Genomic DNA, 17,889 nt, shown 5'->3' with positions numbered 1-17,889 from the left:
TCGTTTCTGATGTTAGCAAGGAGGATAGTCAGTTCTTTTCAAACATTAGAAACATCATATTGCCAATATTCCCCTGTGAGCCTCTAAGGAAATTTGCCATATGTTTTGGTACGAAATCTCACAAGCTAGAATGTACTATGTTTGATTCTAACCAATCTGAATAAGGAAAGAAGTATAGGTGTTTCAGTTAGCCTCAGTGCTCCTGGACTATGGAGGGAAAATTAACAATTAGAATTTCTAATTCTAAATTCTAAAGGTTGCTTTCCAATGACTCATGATAAAACACGTGATGTCTGTCCTGTATGGCCAACCAGCCTACTGATCATTGTTTCAGCTCACAAGTGAAGGACGGGCACTTGGGGAGGTAGCCGTACACTATCAAAAGATTAAACAAAAGATTCTCAGTGACCCCCATTCCATTGGAGATTTTTGCTCTTGCATTACTGTACACAAGAATTACATGGTCATTGCATAGCAGTGTATATTCAGCTTCAAATTTGACAGCTTGACAAAAAGCTTTGTTCTCTGGATTTCATCTGTTAATAATGTCAGCTCTCAAAGGACTGATTTCAAGTAGAAGCTTTAGATAGTATTAAGTCTCAACAACTATCAGGTATATTACAAAAATCATGATTTAATATGAAATATTTTCTTCTCTCCCAAAGATTATAACCCTTGCTGGGGTATTATTTGATGGACATTGTTTGATGTCTTGTTTCTTGTTCTTGTTTGAGCTTAGATGATGACTATAGAGAGCATGCACCTTAAGATATATTGACCTTGGAAGGAGTGCATTGCAAGCTCACCAGAACATTACCAATATATATATAAACTAGACTTGTATTTCCTGGAATATAGGACACTAAGGGTTGATTTGATAGATGCTTTTAGGATTTTGAAAGTTATTTATAGGATAGACAGCTTTTCTGCTGGTGGGGGAGTGTAGGGCAAAGGGGCATAACCTTAAAATCAAAGCCATTCTATTCAAGAGAAAAGTTAGGAAGCACTTTTTCACCAAAGAATGGTGGAAGTGTGATGCAGTGTCCCACCAGAAGCAGTAGATGCTAGCTCAATTAATAAATTTAAATCTCACATCAATAACTTTTTGCTAGTCAAGAATATAAATGGATATGGAGCTAAGGTGAGTAGATGAAGTTAGTGTGCAGATCGGCCCTGATATCACTGAATTGCAGAACAGGTTCTAGGGGTTAAATGGCCTACTCCAGTCAATGATCATCTCCAAAAGGGAGAATCTAACCATCGCCCCTTGACATTCAATGGCATTACCATCACTGAATCTCCCACTATCAACGTCCTGGGGATTACCATTGACCAGAAACTGAACTGGACTAGCTATTTAAATCCCGTGACAAGTAATTCACCTCCTGATTCCGCAAAGCCTGTCCACCATCTTCAAGGCACAAGTCAGGAGTGTGATGGAATGCTCTCCGCTTGCCTGGATGAGTACAGCTCTAACGACACTCAAGAAGCTTGACACCATCCAGGACAAAGCAGCCCACTTGACTGGCACCCCATCTACAACCATTCATTCCCTCCACCACTGACGCGCAGTGGCAGCAGTGTGTATTTTCTACAAGATACAGGAACTCACCAAGCCTCCTTAGACAGTACCCTGCAAACCATGGCTCTTCTTCAGAGCTAAAGAGAAGTAAAAATGTAATGAAATTTATACTGTTTAAGGGGGGGTGGAGCTTGTGAAGCTGGATAGAAGGCCAGTGATAGGTGGAGGCAAAGGAGAGATTACCAGAGATGTCATGGACAAAAGGACAAAGGGGTGTTAATTATAGTGGTACTGGATAAAGGAAGTGCTAATGGTGGCCACCTTTTATCCTATTTTTAAATCTTTTTTCCCATCACTGCCTCATCCCACCCCCACGAGGACCATCTGTCACTTGTTCATGATGTTCTTTTCAAATTGCTTACCCTTGTCCTGCTATTATCACATTCTGATCTCTGACCTTTATGCCACCATCAGCACTTCCTTTAGCCAGTACCACTATCATTACCACCCCTTTGCCCTGTTGTCCATGACATCTCTGGCAATCTCTCCTTTGCCCCCACCTATCACTGGCCGTCTATCCAGCTTCACTTGCTCCACCTCCTTAAACAGTATAAATTTCATTAAATTTTTACTTCTCTTTAGCTCTGAAGAAGAGTCATAAGGACTCGAAGTGTTAGCTTTTTTTTCTCTCCACAGATGCTATTAGACCTGCTGAGTTTATCCGGCAGTTTCCGATTTCCAGCATCCGCAGTATTTTGCTTTTACCTTCCAAACCACGACTGCTACTATCTAGAAAGATAAGTGCAGCAGACAGATGGGAACGCCACCACCTGGAAGTTCCCCTCCAAGCCACTCACCACCTGACTTGGAAATATCTTGCCGTTCCTTCACTGTCGCCAGGTGAAAATCCTGGGACTTCCTCCCTAACAGCACTGTGGGTGTACCTACACCACACAGACTGCAGCAGTTCAAGAAGGCAGCTCACCACCACCACCTCGAGAGCATTTAGGGGTGGGCAATAAATGCTGGCCTAGCCATTGATGCCCACATTCCATGAATGAATTTTTTAAAAATCTGAACTAGCACCCCAGTGCAGCACTGAAGGATTGCTGCACTGTTGGAGGTGCCACAAGACATTAAACTCAGGCCCCATTTGTTTGCTCAGGTGGACATAAAAGATCCAGTGGGACTATTCAGAGAAGATCCAGGTGAATTTTCCAAGCATTTTGGCTAACATTTGTCTTTCAACCAACACCACACATCAGAATGCTTGATCATTTGTCTCATTGCTGTTTGTGGGACTTCAGTGCGTGCAAATTATCTGCTTTGTTTGCCTACATTACTACAGCTATTGCACTTCAAAAGTAGCAACATGTGAATCCGAAACAAATGTAAATTTATTATTTTTTTCTGTGATATGTTACATTTTAACCCTTTCTACTTTTCAGATTTCACTTAATGTAGCAGGGAAAGTAGGTAGCTTGGGATCATGGGATGGATCTCTAGACCTACCTGAACAGACGTTAATTCAAGAAGACTGCCAAAAACTCATAGGTAAGTTAATTAAGTAACTTCTGTAAAATACAAAATGTTTGTCTCTCCTCAGGTTACTCCTTATAATAATTACTGTCAAACATGGATGAAAGAGGGAGAGCCATTGCAGCTGAGGTTCACAGTGCTGGACGCCATTGAGATTGAAAAGAAAAGAAGTAAAAACTGGATAAGTTGAGAGATTATGATTGGGTGTGTTAAGCTTGGACTTTAAAAACCTGAAGGTTGTGGGAGAAATAGAATTTTACAGCACACAAGAAAGCCATTCAGACAATTGCATGTGCTGGCTCTCTGAAAAAGCTATCTTCTTAGTCCCATCCCCCTCCCTTTTCTCCATACCTTTTTAACTTCTTTTCTTTCAAATATTTTTCCACTTCTATTGAAAATCTAGTCTCCATCTACCACTTAATCTTAATTTCCCACTTCGTTTTAAAATTTATACCCGCGAATTGGTGGCAGCCTTTCATCTTCTGAAACGATAATCTGCGCCATAATGGGCAACCCTGTGTAAACCATTGCCTGGTGTGGCTCAGGACACCTACTCTAGTATGGCAGTCTCCGCCTCATTTGCTGCAGGGGAAGATAGTGGACTAAGTAGGTGCAAGATTTGCTGGCCTCTGTTTTCTCTGGGCCGTCTTTTTGGCCAGCTGAGTTTTTTGTTTCTACTCGCCTCTTCCGATGCTGTTTCAAACAGTCAGCTCCAGAGGTCATGGCCAACTGTTTCCCAGTTGTCAGTGTCAGTCCCCACCGTCTTCACATCTTGCTTGCAGGTGTTCTTTATAGTGGAGATATGGCCACCTAGGAGGTCCTGACCAAGTGGCCAATTCATTGTACAGAACGTCTTTGGATACACAGCAGTCACCCATCCTTTGAACGTGGCCAAGCAAGTGCAGGTGTCATTGGTTTAGAAATATGTGTATGCTGATGGAATTAGCACACTCCATGACCTGTGAGGTGATACCTTTTCCTGCCAAGAGATGCCAAGGATACGATTGGGACAGCACAGAGGAACCGTTCAGCTTTTTCTCCTGCCTAGCACCTGTTGTCCAGGTCTCACCAATGTAGAGGAGTACACTGAGGGCACAAGCTTGGTTGACTCGTAGTTTGGTGTTCTCAGTCAGGCTGCAGTTTTTCCAAACTCTCTCATTCAGCTTGGACATACAGCTGTAGTTTTAGCGATGCATCTTTGTATTGATTTCAGCATCAAGTAACAGATTGCTGGTAATTATGGAACCTTGATATGTGAAGCTATCAACAAAATCCAGCATCATGTTGCCAGTGCTGATAAATAGAATTATGACAACGTCCTGGGCCACAAATTAGTGAGTCACCAACCAGTGGGATAAATTTTTTCCAATTAAGTGTTAAAACCTCTAATTTTGAACATCTCTATTAGATCTTTTGACCACCTTTATTTTGATGAAAAGATGGCCTGTTTCTCTAGTCTCACCACAGAGCTGAAAACGTTAGTCCCCAGTATCATGAATCTTGTGAATATTGTGGTCTTGACATATTTTCTAAAATAAGACACCAAAAACTGGAGGCACAACTCTTTCAACCGTTTGTATGGGTTTAAAATGACCTCTTTGCTTATGTGCTCTATATCTCTATTTATAAAAACATAGGATCTAATTTTTTTTGTGTAGCTTTGTGTGCATCTGAATCTTTAAGGCTTTGTTCCTCCACTTCTGAATTTTTACTATTTAATGTGTGTCTTCTCTTTGTGGATAAAAGGGAAAGTCCCCCTGCATTTGAATTCTTTATTTGCTTTTAAATGGACAATTTTCTGTAGTCCACCTGCTGTGCATGGAAAGAGTGTGTATATGTTCATTTAAGGTTAGATAATTGTATAATTGGTATTAATAATTTTCTGTTTGGCTTGTTTTCCCTACCTTCCATAGCCCCATCTGCATGTCTGGCTTCAATTGAAGATCCTATTTCCAGTTCATAAATGATTTGTTCTTGAGATAATTTTGAGATTTAAAGCTGTTGAAAGACAAATGAGTGTCTTGTAGCTTACAACGTGCCCAAGATATATTATACATGCTGCCCTTGATGACATCATCCAAAGACATGATGTCGGGTTACAAGTACATGTTGACGTCACCCAGCTCTTCATCACTGCCATCTCTAGACCTTATCACTGCCTCTGTGTTTCCCGATTGTCTGACTTCCAGCCCTCGAGGTGAAATTAGCTTTGCCCACTAATGCCTTGATTTAAAAATCCTCATTTTGTTCAAATTTCTCCATTTCCTTGGCCCACTGTGTTTCTGTCTGCACCTCCAGCCCTACATCCCTCTGATAATGCTGCATTTCTGCAATGCTGACCCCTTATGCATTCTCCGCTTCCTTCATTCTGATATTGACAGCTGTACCTTCAGCTGTATAGACCCTAAGTGCTGGAAATTTTGCCCTAAAACTCATTACAGCCTTTCAGTTTTATACACTCCTTAAAACCAGCCAAGCCTCTCATAAGATTCCCTTTCTTTGCTCAGTGATATTTTTTTAACTGATTGTGCTTTTACATTAAATAAACAACATAAATGCAAGTTACTGTTGTTGATATCTTCCTTGCTGAAAAATGTCACATTGGTTCATTTACTGGTAACTTGCTAGGAATTTGAAGATTACAATTAAGAAAGGTGTTGGCATCAGCACCCTGTATTAGTTATGGGAAAGTCATTTAGGGTTCTTGCTCCTGTTTTGTGTCCAGAGCAAATGCAAGTTAGTAAATATTGGTTGAAAGCAGGAAAGCATCAACTTGCATTTATATGGCGTCTTTATCATAATAAAACATTTCAAAACACTCCATGGGAGCATTATCAAACAAAATTTGTCACTGAGAGCAATAAGGAAATATTAGGACTGGTGACCAAATACTTGGTCGACGTTGTCAGGTTTTGAGGGCCATTTTAAAGGAAGCAAGTGAGATGGGTGAGGCTTTAGGGACAGAATTTCAGAGTTTGAGGCTCCCCCGCCGCCGCCCTGGTGTATTGAAATAGCTTACTAACTCTTACTAACTAACTTCTCACATCAATAATGGATAATGGGGTAATGTATCAGAGAGTACAGCTACCTGCGATATTGTATTTCAACAAGAAGTCTGTGTCTTGAGAACAATTGGTAGAAAATAATGGTCAAGGAGAAAAATGATTGTGATATACATTTTAGTGATTTCTGGTGCTTTGATTATGTGGAGTGTGTATTGATGAAAAAAACAGCGGCATTGAGATCAAACTGGCACTTTTGACTCTTCCTCCAACTTTGATACCTATAGTTTACAATATAATACAGCATTATCAAAGGAGTCTTCCTCTGTGCGGTTTCTATCCTGATAGTTCCATTGATTGTGGCTCCCTTTGTAAAAAACTATGTTTGTGTCCTTTTTTAAGGACTAGATTTGTTCCCCTTTATGAAACTTAGCACATTAACAGTTCTAAAGTGATGTGTTATAATTTTTGTACATTAACACTTTCCTTTTCCTACATGTAGACTATTTTTCAGTGCCGGAAGAGGAAAAGACACAATTACTTTCAGATGTTGAATCTGTGATCACATTCTACTGCAAATCTCGAAATGTCACTTATACTCAGAGTCTTGGCTGGACTGACTTGCTTAAACCTCTTGTTCCACTCCGATTGCCGCGGAATGATTTATATAATTGTTTTTATGCCATCATGAATAAATACATACCTAGGTAAGAACACACAGGTGTCAACTGAATTAATTTTCTTTTTTGTGGCATATAGTCAAAGTGTCTCTATTCTCTATCTCACAGTGTCATTTATTTGTAGTTAATTACTTTGCATAGGATTGAAATGATCCCACAGGTCTCTTATGTTCTTAAGTGAATTGCCAGCTGGCATAGATAACTGTGTACCAAGTTGAAGTTTTGTTTTCCACACTGAAATGCTGCTTTTTTTTTTATATAAAGGGATTGTCTCCCCAAGGGTCGACCATTCCACCTCTTCAGGCTTCTTCTGCAGTATCATGAACCAGAGCTTTGCTCTTTTCTTGATACAAAGAAGATTACTCCAGATTCCTATGCAATCAACTGGGTAAATATATCTCTTCAAAAAACATTCTATTTTTCAACATTCTAGCCACTAAATAGCCTGAAACCTCTCTCTCTGTATCTGATATTGTTTGCCCTAGTCATTTATGTCATTACTATATCCACATATAGAAGTACTTTTTTTTTACAAAAAGTAAGATTTTTGGTAGAATTCAGTTGAGTTAATTGTAGGCTTATTTTCTAATCCAGCCTCATAATTTAGATCAGTATTTTAAATTTTGAAAATGTTGTTTTTTCTCAGTTACCTAATTTCATCTTTGAACAGATTTCATTTTCCTTATTTAATAAAATTTGGCAAGTTTTATTCTTAAATTTATTATGCAGCCCCAATCTGTTCTTTGAAATGGCAAAAATTATACTTATTCAGATTATTTTTGTGTACTTTGATTGCTTTGCACCTAAATGCATACCTTTATTGGGTATGACTAATAAATTGGCTGTTAGAATTTATATCATTGTGTACTGTAATTAATTATTTGAGAATTCAAGTCATCCTACAGGCTTTGATAAGTAAAGAAATTTCAGTTTGTGCTATAATCAGCGCACTCCAGAATGACACAGCATAATGTAATTCTATCTAAATTGGCTTTCAACTCTTGCTCATGTCAGTGTTAGCTCTCAATAAGCTTTAGAAGTACCCTGGTATCAGGCAGTTTTCTTTGAGATCTCACCCTATGCACTGTAGTTTTGTATGGTTAGAAATACTGTTTTAAAATCATTGAATATGTTAAAGAGTGGGTTCAATAGAGGCCTAATACTTAAGTAACTTTATCTTTTCTGAGGAGTATTTTTAAAATAACTTTTATATTTTTTCCTGTCCTTCCTAAACTAACCATCATCTCTAGTAGCTAGATGACCTAAGTGACTCGGCCAGTGCTATTCTGAAACTGGATGGCAACAACATGCATTTGAATAGCATGTTTAATGTAATAAAGTATCCCAAGGTGCTTCACAGGAGCATTATCAAACAAAGTTTGACACAAAACCACCTAAAGCAAGCTTAGAACAATACCTTGCTTATAGAGATTGGTTTAATGCAATGTCTTAAAAGGAGGAAAGAGAAAGAGAGAGTGTTAAAGAGGGACTTCCAGAATTCAGGGGCTTGGCTGCTGAAGGCATGGCCATGGATGGCGGAGCAATTAAAATCAGCGATGCTGAAAAGGCCAGAATCAGAAAATTGTGATGGTGGAGGAGGTTACAGAGTTTGGGAGGGAGTGCATGAAGGAATTTGAAAACGAAGATGAGAATTTTAAAACTGAGACCTCGTTTATCTGGGAGCCAATGTTGATCAGCGAGCACAGGGTGATGAACAGTATTCTCTCTAACTACTGTTTGTAGTGCGTAGTTGGCTTGTTGCACAACACGGATCCTTTAAGATTAATGCATTGGCACACATGTACACATCTTAAAAGGAACATTGCTTATGCGAAGACTTTTGATCCCTGCTTGGCATGTTCTCCTTTGTGTGGCTGCACCATGCAGCTTAAAAGGAACATTATTGAGGGTGCGTGGCACTAGGTGCAACTTACAATAGGGACAGCAGAGTTTTCTATGACCACAAGTTTGCAGCCAAAGGTCTGTTGGAATAGTTAAGCCTAGTGGTAACAGAAGCATGGATGAGGTTTTCAGCAGCAGATGAATTGAGGCTAGGGCAGAGTTCTGTGATGTTAAGGTAGAAATAAGCGATATTGGTAATAGCAAGAATCATTAGTCAGAAGTTTGGGGTCAAGCATAACACCAGGGTTGCAAACAGTCTGGTTCAGCTTCAGACAGTTGTCAGGGAGAGGATGGAGGCAGTGGCTAAGAAATTATGTTTGTCATGAGGGATCGAAGATAATATCTTCAGTGTTCTCAATATTTAGTTAGGGAAAGTCTCGGGTCAGCCAGTTCTGGATGCCAGACAAGCTGTCTGACAATTTAGACAGGTGGAGGGATCAACTGAGGTAGTGGTGAGGTAGAGCAGGTATACAAGCCTTCCCTTCCCATTACCCCTTTCAACTAAAGCAGTACAGTTTTGCCTCTTGTAAATCCATTATCATAGACTGATCTTTACATTTTGTACTTCACAATTTAATATAAGTGAATTGTATGTACGATTATATGATATGATTCAAAATATTCCATTAATACCCTTTTGCTAGAATCCAATTAGAGTATTTTTGTGAGCCTCCTTATGCCTGAAGAATCTTACAAAACTGAGCAATGAAAAATAGGATTCTTCTCTCGAGCAAAAATTATATATGTGTAGCACAGTTTTAATCAATTCCTGGTTCAGGTGATGGTTAGAAGTGCCTTGAACTTATTTCATTTTTATTATGCTATTAGCTAATTAGCCATTATTCTCTTTGTCGTGATGTTTTTTGAAAGCTATATTCCTGAAATATGGTTATGAATTGCCGTGAAGCTATGATTTTGGACTTTTAGTAATTTCAGTTTCTGAAACAGTCTTGTTTTTCTATATATTGTTCTGAAGGGAGCAAGCCTCTTTGCCGGCTGTTGTACAGAAGATGTTGCCCAGCTGATGTGGGATGTGTATCTACAGCAAGCAGACCCTTTCCTAATCTTTTTTCTCATGTTAGTCATTCTAGTTAATGCAAAGTAAGTATCCTTTTTATAAATTTTTCCCAGAGTTAAGATTAGGCCCATTTAACATTTGCATGTTTGTAGCATATTATGGATTGAAAAACATGTTTGTTATGGTAGGTAGATAAACGATGCACGGTTCTGCTCAGTTCATTGGATCTATCCGTCTTGATTTTCATGTTTACAACTTAAGTTTTAGAAATAGGCATCAAACTTTGTAAATTCCTTTTTTTTATTTCATATCTTTTTTCCTTATTTTGTTGACTTTTAATTAAGTACATGTAAACATCCATTTATATTCACTTCAAATATTGATTTTACATTTGAGTTATCTTATTTTATTGTTGAATGTTGTCTTAATGCTGAAATATATAATTATACAGTTAAAGCCTTTTTATACGTTAATCTTATCTCCACGCCCCTATTTTTAGTTTCTCTGCTGTCTTCCTCAGCCACTGGCTCTGACCTCGTTTCTTCAATGAGACCCACATCCTGCTCACTTGGCCTGCTCCCATTCTCAACTTGCGACCATCAGCTACTTTCTTCTGACTCTAATGCTTGCTGTTCTTGTAAATTTAAATGCCTCCCTTTGCTTAGCCACTGCTTCTCTCCCTTTTTGGAACTGTTGCAAAATCAATTCCCCCCTCAAAAAAAAAACTCATTGTTTACTCATTTGCCCTCTCTGGCTGTCATCCCTTTTCCAATTTCCTTTTGTTTGAATATGACAACACTTTCTACTTGAATGCCGCCTCTTTCAAAATTCCCTTCAGTCCAGCTTTTGCCATACTCACAGGACTGAGATTGCTCTGGCCAGAGCTGCACATGACATGCTCTGCAACCATAATGTGTTATCCCTTTTCGATCACTGTTGGGATTTGATACAGTCACCATACCATCCTCCTCTATTTCTTCTCCTCTGTTGCCCAGCTCTATTGGACTGGCTTCACATATTTTCACTGTTACCTGCAGCAATGCAGCACTAATTTCTCATTCCATCCCTCTCAAATCCCCAAAGAGCACTTCTCTTTCTTGCCTATTCATTCCCCCTCAGTGATATGATTTGGAGGCATGCAGTCAGGTTCTGCATTTATACTGATGACTCCAGACCTAACTCGCCACCAGTTTGAACTCAAAGTCATCTCTGTAATCTAAGTTTCCTCTTTGCTAACTATCAAGATGACCAAAATTATCATTTTTGGCCTCTGTTTTAAACTCTGCTCCTTTATCTCTAACTCCATTATCCCTCCCGGTTGCTCACGCCAATGAAAGCTCGGTAGAGCTGAGTTTTAAATTCCCACATCCTATTTATCTTTTTCACCTCTGCAATACCCTGCCTCTTTTGGAGTATATGAGAGAGAAAATTTTGGGACCATCTCTGTACCAGTTCTCGGCACTGAATCTTTCACTGATGGCTTTGTTAGAGGAAATTATGCTCAGACAAGACACATGATGCAGAGACCTGGTACTTGCTGTAACACATCATTGCTGTCATCAAAAACCTTGTCCATGTTTTTTTTTTTGCCTCTGTATTTGATATATCATCTCCTGCTCTTGCATCGTCCCTTTGCTCGCTAAACTAGGTTAGGTTCCTGTGCCCAACACATTGAATTGAAAATCCTCATCCTCAAGTCCTTTCCTGGCCATGCTCCATCTCTAATCTTAGATTCCTCCTTCAACTTTTGGTCCACTTTCTGGCCTTCTGTATAGCCTACTTCTCTTCGCCCTACCATTGATGAGAGATCCTTCAGCCATTTGATTCTGCTCTCTAGAACTCCCTCTTTGAACATTTTTACTGCTGTCTCCATCTTATAAAACTTAAAACCCATTTCTTTGACCAAACTTTGTTATCTCTTCTAATTCTCCCATTATGGCTTAGCATTTGTTCCTTATTATCTACTTTTTTCACTCGGTAAGGCACCTTGATACTTTATACAGTAAAGGTGCTGAATAAATGCAAATTGTTTTAATTTATTTGCGCCATCCTAGATTTTCATTGATCTCCCATTGGTAGCTGTGATTCAGCTGCCTGGATTCTAAGTTCTGGAATTCTTTCTCTAAATTTCCCTACCTCTCCTCCTTTTAAGATGCTCCTTAAAGCCTATCTTTGTCCAAGCTTTTAGCCATCAGTCCTAAAATCTCATGGCTCAGTGTCAAACTTCATTTGAAAACAATCTTGTGAATCTTGAGACCTTTCCCCAAGAGCTACTTATGTTTATATAGTGCCTTTAATGTGATAAGACATTCCAAGGTGCTTCACAGGAACATTAAAAAGCAAAATTTGACACCATGAAAAGTAGATAGGAGGGCAGATGACCAAAAGCTTGATCCAAGACCATAGGTTTTAGGGGGCATCTTAAACAAGAGAGATGGAGAGGTAGTGGGGGGAATGCCAGAGCCAGGGCCTTCGCAGCTGAAGACACAGCCACCAAGAATGGAGTGATTAAAATTGGGGATGGTCAAGAAGCCAAGATTTAGAGGAGCACAGTATCTCAAAAGTTTAAGGGTTTTAGGAGATAACAGAAGTAGTGAGGGATGAGGCCATGGAGGGATTTGAAAAAGTGAATGAGAATTTTAAAATTGAAGCATTGCTTATCCAGGGCCAATGCAGATAGTGAGCACAGGGGTGATGGGTGAACAGGGCTTGGCCTGAGTTAGGATACAGGCAGTGAGTGGTGTTTTGGATGACCTCAAGTTTGCAGAGTGTAAATTGTAGGAGGCTGGCCACAAGTGCATTGGAATAGTCAAGTCTAGAGTTTACAGGCAAAGATGAGGGTTTCAGTAGCAAGGGACAGAGTCGAACAATGTTATAGAAATGGGAATAGGCAGTCTTGGTGATGGTGAGAATATATAGCCGCAGGTTCATCTCAGGAGCAAATGTGACACCAAGGTTGCAGACAGCCTGGTAAACCTTGGGCTTGTCAGGGACAGAGGTGGAGTTGGTGATTAAGGAACAGAGTTTGGAGTGGGAACTGAAGACAATGCATTTAGTATTTCCAAAATTTATGTTGAGGAAATATTTTGTCGTTCAGTATTTGATTTTGGATAAACAGTCTGACAATTTAGACACAGTAGAGGAGTTAAGAGAGCTAATGGTGAGGTTAGAGCTGTGTGCCATCAGCATGTATGTAGAAACTGATGCTGTGTTTTCGGATGATGTTGTACCGTGTGGTAGAGAAATAGCAGTGGGGACCAAGCTTAGATCTTTGGGGAACATTGGAGGTAATGGAGTGAGAAGAGAAGCCATTGTAGGTGATCTTTTTCGCTGCACTTACTTAGATAAGAATGGAACCAAGCAAGTGCAGTCTCATCCAGCTGGACGACGATGGAGAGGCAAGATGGAAGTGGGTGGTGTGGTTGATGGTCACGGAAGGATAGATCAGCAGCATTACAGTCACATAGGATGTCATTTGTGACTTCAAGAGCCACTTTACTATCGTGACAGAGGTGGAAACATGATTTGAGGATTCAAACATGGAGACCCGGGAAAGATTGGCACTGATTTGAAAAGTGGTTTTACTGCATTAAAGCTGCTATAAACTTGCATGTTCACTACTTCAATTTCCTCAAAAATATAGGAAGAAAAATGTTCCAGTGAATCCTGCAGGTTTTTGGTCTAGTTAACCAATTTAAGAACTGAGTATCCAATAATTTCTGACTCCTGAGATCCCTTTAAAGTATATTTACAGTATTTGATATTAAATCCAGTACCATAATATATGTATCTTTTCCCCCAGAGAAATTATATTGTCTCAAGAGGCAGCATGTAAGGAGGAGCTCATTCGTAAGTATACCCTGATAAGCTCTTTTTTCAATTAGAGTTGCATGTGTTGTTTGTCATGGGAACTTCTTAAAAATGTCCCATTTTCCATATGACTACTTAACCCACAAAAAAAAACCACAATGTTGATGTAGTATTCTAGTCAGTGGCCAATCAAATCCAAAACCAAAAAACAGAAAATAACAATGACATCAAGGCATGAGTGAAGCACCAGCTTTGAAACTTGGAATGATAATGTACTAATTGAACTGCAGGCTCTGAAGTATTTCTCCCATTTATTCAGTGATTTACTGCTGCATTGTTGCCCTCAGGTTTGTCAGCACCCAGCCTCCATGCCCCAAGTCTCTTACTGGCCATGAGAAATCTCATTAAAGATTGAGAAGATTTATAAATCCTATTTCAATCTGGACAATGCATAGATATTCCATTTAATGTACAACGCTGTTGATGAATTGCACCTCATACCGAAATGCTGCAGTAGTTCTTTTCTAAATGCTGACAAATGTATGTTTAAAACTCCATTGTTAATGAAGAAATCTTCTTACTATTGTGACATGTTTAAGGAGAGTGTTGAGGGTAGGGTTGGAAAAAGGGAATTTTCTTACCAGCAGTTTAAGTTTAAACTAAGTAAACTTTGTGTTATTGACCAACTAGAATTCTCTAGTAACCGGAATTTCTGACAGCTCGATTTTTTTTCAAAGCTGGTCACTTTCAGAGTTCAGTAAATTATTTTTTTAAAACTAATAATAACAGCAAAGGTTATAAGTCTGCAGAAGTTGTTCTTAGGCTTTACATTGAAATTATTAAATTATCGGGTCAGTTTTGGTTATTATGCCTGAACAAAGATATCCAGCTTGGAGCAACTGTCAAGTGAAACTGAGACCTTTTTTTTTAAAAAAGCCAGTCTCCTGGTCATGGTGTCAGCTTGGTCTTCAGTTGTGGTATTTTTACTGTGATGCCCTGATGTGCTGGGCCCTTGATCATCCAGCTGCTTTCCCTCTCCCCTCAACCCCTCAAAGACAGAGCAGCACCTTGTCTTGTGTCCAGAGTAATCTAACTCCCTGTTAATTAGCGTTTTTGATTAACAGCACTACCCATTCCCTGAGCATAACAAAGATTTTACTGTATTTTCATCCAATGTTGCCCAGTGTCTTCAGAAGGAGTATACCAGTTTTTTTAAAGAAAAAACTTCAAGATAAAGTTAACCTCAATTTTATAGATGCAATTGATATTAGAACGAATGTAGTAAAACATGAATTATTTTGCTTTTTGAGAAATGAATTTTTTGGTGATTCTGTTTGCTTAAAAACAATGATGCTGTATGTTATAGAACTGAAAGAGGAAGTTACAGAGAGGACATATTTATGCCATTCAAGTAATTAAAATGAGGATAGATTATTCTCTTTCATTGATTATATTTGATGTTAGGATACTCCATTGTCAGTAGCCTAAAAATGTTTTGATTTCATTTTCTCCAAAAAATTAGTGTTAACATTTTTCTACTGAAGTTGAGGGTTTTAATGCTTGGAAACAGAACTCTATCCATTCAAGGTGCTCAGTGTCAGTATCAAGCATTCTTAGATCAGCATAGTCAAATGAAGTGTTAAAGTTTCTTCTAATTTGCTGCAGCGGTAATGTTTAACCCCAATTTCAGAAGAGCAATATTGCACCAGTGTGGCATATTTGTTTTTCCATTTCCCACACTAGCTACTTATCCTGCGACTTTTTGAGTGAGTTGGAAATTTGTGCTGAGCGAAGTACAATTTTGTGCTTAGGCCCATTTCTACTTGGAGTTGATTGGACTGAGGCTGCCCAAACTCATTTCACATAGGTCCCTTTCAGCCAACAGACAGAAGACTTTTATCCCATTAGTCTAGGCTAAATTTACACATGACTTCCAGAGATGAAAAGCCAATGTGGCACTTTGTTTCTCCTGTTTGAACTTTAAGTGACTCTTCTTATCACTCTTTGGATTATTGTTTTAAATAATAGGCAAGTTGAAAGTTGTCAAAAAAGTTGTATATGCGTACTGTGTCCTGAACATTAATATGACAGGTCAATAACTTGGAAGTTACAGTTGTTCCACAATTAGTGAATTTCCTTTTACTTAATTCCTTTTGGAAGTGAAAATATAGGAAATAGCAAAGCCTATTTCCTTCTCCTTTGAGGCTAGTGAGCTGATTGTTTCCTTTGTGCAATGGTGATGAGTCTTGGGTCCTTTTAGTGCTCTTCTGAGATCTTTTAATACTCTTGATGCTGATTGGGGGAGTTGGGGAGACTGGCCTACACCTTTCAGTGAAAGGCCTAACTCTCAATTACAATCTCCTAGTCACTTCCATCAGCAGGCAGTAATCCTGATCAACCCTGATTTTTTCAGGTACATCTGACATTACTTGGCCCTGTCAGGAGATATATTTACACTGAATCTGCTCCCAGGTCATTTAAATGGCATTGGTTAGGAAATCCAAGTTTTCCTGGTTGTGGAAAAGTGCGTTACACCTCTGTTGTGCTGTACCTTTTTAGTGCCCAGGCAAAGGAAGGTTCCAGGAGTAAAAGGCTCTGACATGTTGCTGTGTTAAGGTACAAATTTGTGCCAAAACTTTAAAAGTTATTTGCCCCTTGTTGCACACAGTTTTCAATAGTCATCCAGGGTCTCTTATCGCTGCACTACTCCATTGGGCTTTTAAAAAAGATAATTGATTTACCTTTATCTTGTGTGCCTCCTCATTCATGTAACAATGTCCGTGTTTGCCATATTTGCATTACTTTTTTTTAACAACCTACTCTGTTCAGTGTTGGGATGTGATAAATTGTTTATTTGAGCCAGGGCTGTTCAGTACTTCAATTGGATATGCCAGTAACATAAAAGCTCTAATGTGGGAAAAAGCTTTTATTTTGTAGTGATACATGTTGAGAAAAATTGCTATTACCTGTCGCACAATTCCTGCACAAGGCAAAGTACATGCAAGTTGCAGAGAAAATGGTAGTTTCTAGCCCACTATACTTCCAACCCTGCATACACTAACATGCTGACTTGACAGCAATCTTGATGGTTTGACTGCCTTACATACTAAACTGCAGTACGGTTTATTTTGGCCATTGTTGATCAACTAACAGCTAAGGGACAGGCTACGTGTATGACATAAATCTGCTGCCAGATTAACTTTTGCAGAGCACAGCTTTAGTTCCTGTGGTAGGAGATGATAAAACATTAGTGCCATAAGTTTTCTGTGTTGCTTTCTGTGATGAATAGTTAACAGAAAGATGTAATAGGTCAGCATTAGTAGAATTTAACAGAATGATACAAATTTCCTGTGTTATAGTTTGAGCAATTCCCAGTTGTTTGTTTAAAACCTTCTACTATGGTACACAGTCTCTGCTGTGGAATTATAAATTAAATTAAATTAATCACTCTCAATGGCTGTCAGTTTAGACCTACTCTTAAATCTGTGTCCTCCTCTTTTCAACGGTTCGAGGCAAGTTGACTTGATGTGTCGAATAACGTTTAATTCATTTGGAATGGGTTTAAGGGCCTTTTAACCTCCCTACATTACACCTGTGAAGGAAAAACTTAACATAAAACTCTCATCATCAATCAGGATCACAGCATAGATTTAATTACTTCTTAAAACTGATCTTGTGCAATTTTACAGACTGTAAATAATCATGATAAACAGTCATCCATTTCTAATCAATTCAACATTTTTTTGTAAAATTATATGAATGTAACATTTAAATATAGATTGTGTAACACCTCTCTGACAGTAGTTTTTGGATAAGCTAAAATTTCCCACTGTTTAAATAAGGCAAAATGGGAGCAACTTTTTTTGCTATCATCACTTTCTATGTGCTTTTGCCCTGAGGTTAAGGGAGCAGCCATAGCGGTTGATAGAGTTAAGTCCAGGAGTATGGTACAAGGGCATGTAGGGTCTTCTGAGCTGAGACTTGTTTCCCAATGCACTTAGCCATCAAGGTTTACTCTTTTTTGCAACATTGCCAGTTTCCTCTATTGCAACTGAGGTAAGAATTCATGCCTTTATTACCTCGTGCCTCATCTTTTGTAATGCTCTTGTAGCCAAACTTCCCCGTTTTCACTCTCCAAAACTGAAATTCATTCAGAATGCCACAGCAAAGCCTTGGCCAAACCCCATCTGGAGAACCTCAAGGAAGTATTCAATGAACAGCATGACACTAGGAAGTTCTGAGGAACAAAGGGACTTTGGCATGAGTGTCCATAGATCTCTGAATGTTAGTGGGGTGGTGAAAAGGGCATATGGGACACTTGCCTTTATCAATTGAGGCATAGATTACAAAAGTAGGAAGGTCACATTGGAGTTGCATAGAATCTTGGTGAGGCCACAACTGGAGTACTGTGTGCAG

At 39.0% G+C, this 17,889-nt stretch overlaps 1 protein-coding gene across 2 annotated transcripts in view; it reads left to right on the top strand.

Annotated features, from left to right (window-relative positions):
• The window catches only part of tbc1d23 (TBC1 domain family, member 23), a 72,263-nt gene that overhangs the window by 14,456 nt on the left and 39,918 nt on the right, over window positions 1-17,889 (top strand). For both annotated transcript variants that reach the window (XM_041211289.1, XM_041211290.1), the window contains exons 3-7: window positions 2,971-3,076; window positions 6,566-6,770; window positions 7,008-7,131; window positions 9,622-9,746; window positions 13,466-13,512. In XM_041211289.1, coding sequence (XP_041067223.1) covers window positions 2,971-3,076; window positions 6,566-6,770; window positions 7,008-7,131; window positions 9,622-9,746; window positions 13,466-13,512 — 607 coding nt within the window. The remainder of the gene's footprint in view (window positions 1-2,970; window positions 3,077-6,565; window positions 6,771-7,007; window positions 7,132-9,621; window positions 9,747-13,465; window positions 13,513-17,889) is intronic.

The sequence above is a fragment of the Carcharodon carcharias genome, chromosome 18, assembly GCF_017639515.1.
Source record: "Carcharodon carcharias isolate sCarCar2 chromosome 18, sCarCar2.pri, whole genome shotgun sequence".
Classification (NCBI taxonomy): Eukaryota; Metazoa; Chordata; class Chondrichthyes; order Lamniformes; family Lamnidae; genus Carcharodon; species Carcharodon carcharias.
Note: the sequence above shows the minus strand (reverse complement) of the source record. Positions and strands in the feature narration are given on the sequence as shown.